At 36.0% G+C, this 6858-nt stretch overlaps 1 protein-coding gene across 1 annotated transcript; it reads right to left on the bottom strand.

Moving 5' to 3' along the window:
• Positions 1–3213: 3213 nt before the first annotated feature.
• Positions 3214–5790, bottom strand: LOC129309296 (cytochrome P450 78A5). The gene is made up of 2 exons (XM_054950811.1): positions 4646–5790; positions 3214–4067 (listed from the first exon to the last, which is right to left on the bottom strand). Exons 1-2 carry the CDS (start codon positions 5639–5641, stop codon positions 3459–3461), a joined length of 1605 nt encoding a protein of 534 aa, XP_054806786.1. The 5' UTR covers positions 5642–5790; the 3' UTR covers positions 3214–3458.
• Between the last annotated feature and the right edge of the window lie 1068 nt (positions 5791–6858).

Genomic DNA, 6858 nt, shown 5'->3' with positions numbered 1-6858 from the left:
TCCTCCGTTGTTTTTTGTTTTCTACCATTGAAATTAGAGTCCATTGGTTTGGTGCCTAGAAATAATGTTTTTTTTTTTTTCCTGTGCTAGTAGACTTGATCCAAGAGTCACACGTCAAATATAGTTAAATTTAATAACTAATACAAAATAAAAATGTAAAATTTATAAATTTGAGCTTTGAGATTTTGAAATAAGATATAGTGTTCTTTTGTCATTTCTTTTCTCCCCCAATTTTTGAGTAGTCGCTTATCATTTTTGAGTAAAAAATGTAGTCTCTTCTTTTATTCTTTGTCCATTTCTTCTGCTTAAGCATATTAAAATTTAAGGCAAGTCATATATTTTTTTCGTACATGCTAGTATATTAGAATTTCAAATCTAAGGCATATTTTCAGTTTACTGTTCAATCTAAATGTGTATGATGTATTGCATAATGAATAGCATGATTTGTTAAAGTATATATAGAAGGTTTTACGAGCACAAAAAAGTGTTCAAGACACTAAAGAAGTCATTTTTAGTCAAGGGAATAATAGTGGATATCTTGTGTGATGTTGCGGCATTAATTATATATATAAAGCCACATTTTGTGTGAAGCCAGTCCTTTAGAATATTAATTAGAGATAAGATGCCAACTAATGAAAAGTTGGTAAAATCTTTGGCAAACAAAATCCTTCGGTATATATGTTGGTTGGTTATAATAATTAATTAATGATACAATCAGGTGCATATATCCATATCCATGTAATCAAGCATTTTTGTTCCTAAATATCACAATTCTTCACTTGAAGGATAACATGTTTGAGAGCAGACGCTTTTCAAAAACCATGTGCTGACTGTGTATTTTAATGAGTGTCTCAATTATAATAATTGCATTTCATCAATCCTTGGAAAGCATTAAGATATCTTTTTTCTCTAAAAATTCAAAACAACCCCCATGATCAAAACACTCCTTACATTATATGTTGTTTCAGCTCCTCCAAAAATTTGAATTTGATAATTTTTTAGCATTATATGACAAAATCTTTTACAATTATTTGATTAAGTTGAAAGGCTGTTTTTCGTGTCATGTAAGACTTATTGAGTGAATGAACGATCGTGCCACTCCCAAGATCCAAATCGAAAATATTTTGTGTACACTAGCACAAGTGAGTAATTGCATGTTAGGCCACACAAGAGTATGGATGGATACTTCACGAGTTATATTAAAAGTTTTCGAATTCAGGAATGTCATATATGAGCATCTGCCGCGTTCACCTTGTATAGACACATGTTAACATACGTGACTAGGGATGACAACAACAAACTGAAAGTGCTTCCCCCGAGAATGTGAAGGATTTCAGGAATTAATATGCGTGATGAATGAAAGAAGTTCATGTGAGTCACATGGAATATGTGAGTCCTGAGGAATTAATTATAGATGAAGGCTGCGATCTGAAGAAGTTGATGGTGAAAGAAGCGTGAATGTCGCAGTTTCCTTGATGACGGTGGAGGAGGATGGCTAATAACTCAATAGCCATGCTCCGTGGTGTGACTGGAGAGACAGGAAAGGAATATAGTGAGAGCGACACTCCCAAAGAATCCGTTAAAGAGAAAGCTAAACTAAAAAAAAGCTAGCTGCAGTGTTGCATGCAGACGCGTTTGATGGATGCAGATATTAAAAAATAATAATAATAATAATAGGCGATGGAGGGTGTTGATTATTGATGAGGATATTCTTAAATCCTGGGATGTTTGTTTAGGGGCCGGGAAAGGGGCGAGGCTTTTTACAGGCACAGTTTGCATTATTATATACTTTGTTGGATATGTAATGTGAGGCAGAGATCGAGCCTAGCTAGCGAGGAGTATAATTTTGGCAAAGTGAGAGCATATAATTGCCGAGAGAGATCGATGGAGGTTCTTATTCCTCAATCATTTAAGTTTGTGCGCTGCCATATCATCCACATTAAAGCACACAAAAAGCTAAGCCCACCCATCTCAAATTCTCATGTCCCTTCACTAACCTCTCTTCTCTATCAGCATGTGGGACGTTAGACACAGTTCATTCTTTGTTCTTTTTCTTGGGCACCAGAACCCTCCGTTAGGGTTATACCATCAACACTGTGGCTTTATATATATTTATTGTAATTCATAAGACATAAATCCACGTTACTTCGTTCCTAATTTCTATTAATATCTCATAAAATGAAAATTTTTAAAAATTTTGATTAATTTTTTTTAAAAAATAAATGACTTTTTTTTTAAGGGTGCCTGGCTCGTTCATTGAATATTGAATGTTGAAGGTTGAGACCAGCTTGCAATATGCCGCTGTTCCTGTCTATCTAGTTAAAGGGGACCAAAATAATTCCCTGGTTTGAACCAGATGATGGCAAAATCACCTTTCTCATAATTAATTGCATCCAGTCCTCCATTTGATCGGGTACGATCGTAGTTTCACCTGTACGGAAAATAAAGTTTTCTCATAATTTAATATATAAATATATATTAAACACGTTTTTAATAAAAGTTTAATTTTACAATTAAATTCCACTTTCACCAGAGAAAATTTTGAGGAACCAATAATAGTTATTATATAAAAAATTTAATTTGAAATGAGACTTGATTAAATTGATTTTTCAAATTAATTTATTATATGTGTGTGTATTTATATTTTCCAGCTTATATATCGTTTATATATATATATATATATATAAAATATTGGCCGCTTTTGTAAGTTTCATTTGCACGCCTTGGTTGATTATATAAGACTACTAACAAATACACACAACCTCGTCATTTTCATATCCAACCAGATATGTATTTCATTGATGAGAACTAAAGAATAGATTATATTGTTAATGACATGTGGATCTAAAGGTTTGAATATATGTATATATATCACATATCTCCACACATGTGATTATATATGGTTAGAAATATCAATAATGTGATATTTTTTTGGGTATCTTTTAAAAACCTTACTTATTTCAAAATATAAAATATTATGTAATTTTTATAATTATTTTTTCAACTATATATACCCAACTTCATTTATTATCTTTTTTTTTTAAATGATGCACTGAAATTTTAATAATTATTATCAAAGCACTTATATAGAGTATTTAATAAGAATAAAATTAAAAAGATGTAATTTTTTTTAAAAAAATTAAAATTTCAACTAATAAATTAATTGCTAATATCTTATATTTTTGTTCTGAAAGGAGTATGCAGAATTCTAGATTGAAAGAGAAATGAGAAATTCGTTAAACTATTAATGTTGCTTGCATAAACATAACATGGAGAAGAGTTCCTGTGAATTCAAGTAATTAAAGCTTGCAAAAGATAACCCTCTCCAAACAGACGCAGAAAAATAAAAGATAAAAGGTTAACTAACTAACTAAAACATGTTGAACCTATAGAGCAGCTTGACTATCCCCAGTCCAAGAGCAAGCATGGTTTGGCAGAATTGATGAGGGAAGCATTGTTTATGGATCGCGCGGAATAGCCTCGCAGACCAGACTATGCTTCATTTCGAGCGACAGCCTCAAGCACTCCGCCAAGTCCACGCCAGCAACAGAAGGGACCCACTTAAATTTCTGCAGCAGCAGGGAGAACCAGAGCTCGACGGTGGCCAAGCCCATGGCCTTCCCGGGGCACACCCTCCTTCCGGAACCGAAAGGAGCCAGTCTCAGATCGGAGCCCAGGACGGACACATCCTGAGCCTGCCCCATGAAACGCTCGGGCTTGAACTCCGACGGCTCCGGCCACACTTCCTGGTCGTGGGTTATAGCCCACATGTTCACCATGGCGGTGGTGCCGGCCGGGACGAAGTGCTGCCCTACGTGGGTGTCGTGGATGGCTAGCCTGGCCCACGACAGGAGGGGACCAGGTGGGTGCATCCTCAGGGTTTCCTTCACTACGGCTCGCACGTAAGGCAGATTCGGAAGGTCCTGGTCTGTCACACTGCGGTTACTGCCCACAACAGAGTCTATCTCGCACTGAGCCTTGTACTGGACTTGTGGGTGCACCACCATTCTTGCTAGAATCCACTCCACCAGAATCGCCACGGTGTCAGTTCCCCTAAATATCATTTCCTGCGCGCGTGTGCATATATATATATATATATATATTTGTAATTAGAGATTTTATATATAATAAGGCAGACCTTTATTTAAAAAAAAAAAAATTACGTAGATGGCCAGAGTAGAATATTTAAGGAGATCAGATGATGAAAGGATCTGCGCGTGAGACGGGCGCGTCTGATCTAGAAATTGGATTCGAAAACTATCGGTTTTGCAGGAGAAAAAATGAGGAGGAAAAAAAATACAGCCACATGCTAGGCAGTGGGAAAAACTGTTTTCCGTCAACAAATTTGCCAAACGTATCTGCAGAATTGACCAACAAATAGAACGGACGGACCAGGGATAAGAAAATGCCTTCCGCCACGAATAGAAAAATTAAAACACCTGATAGAATAATGCTGAACGCAAGAATAATAATGCTACTCGAAGACGTTTGGTACAGTTTAGCAAACTCAAATATTTTGCAGAAATGTTTAAGAAAACGAACGTATTCAATCCTTTAACAAGTCCTGTTAATGTACCTAGAGTCATAAGAGCCTAAGCTAGCGCAGTTCTTGAAGATAACAGTGAAATTAGAGAGGAAAACTCACCCATAAAACAGCAACCATGTCGGAGTCATTTAGCCTGTTGTCTTTCTCCAAATCTAGCAGCACATCAACAAAGTCACCACCAGACCCTTCTTGTTCGTCCATGGCCTTGCTGGTTTCATTTTGAAACCTCTTCATCCTATGTTCCTCTATGATTTTCCCGACGAAAACGCTCACTCTCGCCTCCAGCTTTCTGCATCTCCTCTTTACACCTTGTAAATCCAGAAAACCCAGAACAGGAAAGTGGTCGCTCCAATTGAAAACCCCAAGCAAATCATACCCTTCTCTCACCAACTCCTCCAACTCCAGCCCACCATCATCACGAGAATCGCCGAATTCGTAAATCCTCCCAAAGGTACTCATCATGACGTTGTTCAGCGCCCCGAAATGTAGCACTGGTCTCACCTTCACCTCACCGTATCTCTCCATAATGTCTTTGATCTGAGCCACCATTTGGAGCCCGATTCTGGTTCGGAAATCCCCAAAGGAAACGATCCTCTTTGGAGAGAACATGTGGGTCGCGGAGATTCTCCGAAGATTCCTCCAGTACTCTCCGAACGGTGCGAAGCCCATTGCTCTGTGGAAAAGAAGCTCGTATGCGGACTCCTTGATGGGTCGATCTGCGAAAGCTGAACTGTTCAGAATCTCTTTGGCTGTGTCGGGATGGCTTGAGATGATGAACCGAGTGAACCCGACTGAGAATGCCATCAACTGCTTGGCCTTGAAGGTATTTGCGAGCTTGGCAAGGACTATGTGAGTCAGAAACCCAGTGAAAGCCGGAGCGAGGCCTAGAAGAGGAAGCCCCGATGGCCCTGGAATGGCCGTGGTTTTGTGGTGAGATAGGCGACGAAGCCTGGATAGAGCCCAAGCGAGACCACCTGGAACAAGCCAGAAGCCGAACACGGCGGCGAGAAAGAGAAAACCCAAAAAGAAGCTAAAGGTCAGTTCGCTGTACGATCCAGAAGGTGGGAAGAACAGCACGCAAACCTCCAGCGACATTTTCGTTGCTATTGCTGGTTTTACAGGAAATGGAATGGAGTTAAAGGAATGGTTGGTGTGTTTGTAGGAAGAAGAAATAGAGGAAGAAACAAGAGAGGTATGAAAAAGAGTGAAGGAGAGAGTTGAGGAGTGCGAGAGAGAGAGATGGAAGGCAGTCGAGTTGTGGAAGATGAAGGGGGTGGCCAGCCGCTTATATAGAGCGGAACAGCGTAACGGCGCAGCAGCAGCTTTCAGTATACGCACAATCTACATAAATTAATTAATCACTCTTTGGCGTAAATTTTGAAGCTGGAAAGTGATTAACATAATTCCTTGGGTAATAATCAAGGAAATGAATAACTTAATTATGTTTATTGATTTTTGGTAGTTATTAATTTGTTATCTATCTCAAATTACAAGATACTTTTAATTAAAATTATATACTCCCTTTGTTTAAAATATTTTTTAAGGAGTTGGATGTTAAAAAATGTAAAGCATTTTTAATCTTTCGAGATATAATTATTTCTTTTTTAAAAAAATATCCTTATTGATAATAATTTTATATTTATTGTAGGGTGTTTAATAGGGGTAAACATGAAAAAATAGGGTTAGTTGAAAAGTAGGTAATTACTTTATTAGGAGGTGAGATTCGATTAAAAATGCCTTATATTTTTTAACAGATGGAGTATATTAATAAAACTCATTAAACTTTACTTTTTCCAAAAAAATATAAACTTTCAAAAATACCCTACATTTAATATTATATTTATAAAAAAATATTAAACAGAGAGAATATAATGATAAAGGTAATATAGAAAAAGTATAATTAATAAAGCCTTATTTTGTCCATTTATATTTTGAGATGCTAAATCTCTCTAAAAAATATCTTATAATTTAAGACAGAGAGAGTATTATTATTAAGAATTTCATACTAAAAAAAATCAATTAATTAAATACATAATAGAGGTGTTTGATTTCAATTGGGTATAACTGATTATGAAAAAATTAATTAATATGATTAATTTTGAATGTCATTAATTCTACTTTTTATTTCTAAATATAATTAATTATGTTATGTGGTATATAGTTGATTTATAAAATTGATTGATAAGATTGATTTTAATCCAAATTGAAAAATAAAATTGAAAAGTAAAATTGAAAATAAAATACAATAAAATCATGATTTTGCAAAAATATGTCCAAGTGCCCTTGTTCCATGTTAAAATTAATTATGAATC

Source organism: Prosopis cineraria, unplaced genomic scaffold (genome assembly GCF_029017545.1).
Source record: "Prosopis cineraria cultivar Desert tree isolate PC_DT_omini unplaced genomic scaffold, ASM2901754v1 PC4, whole genome shotgun sequence".
NCBI classification, from domain to species: Eukaryota; Viridiplantae; Streptophyta; class Magnoliopsida; order Fabales; family Fabaceae; genus Prosopis; species Prosopis cineraria.
The sequence above is the reverse complement of the archived record's forward strand: the minus strand, read 5'-3'. Positions and strand labels throughout refer to the sequence as shown.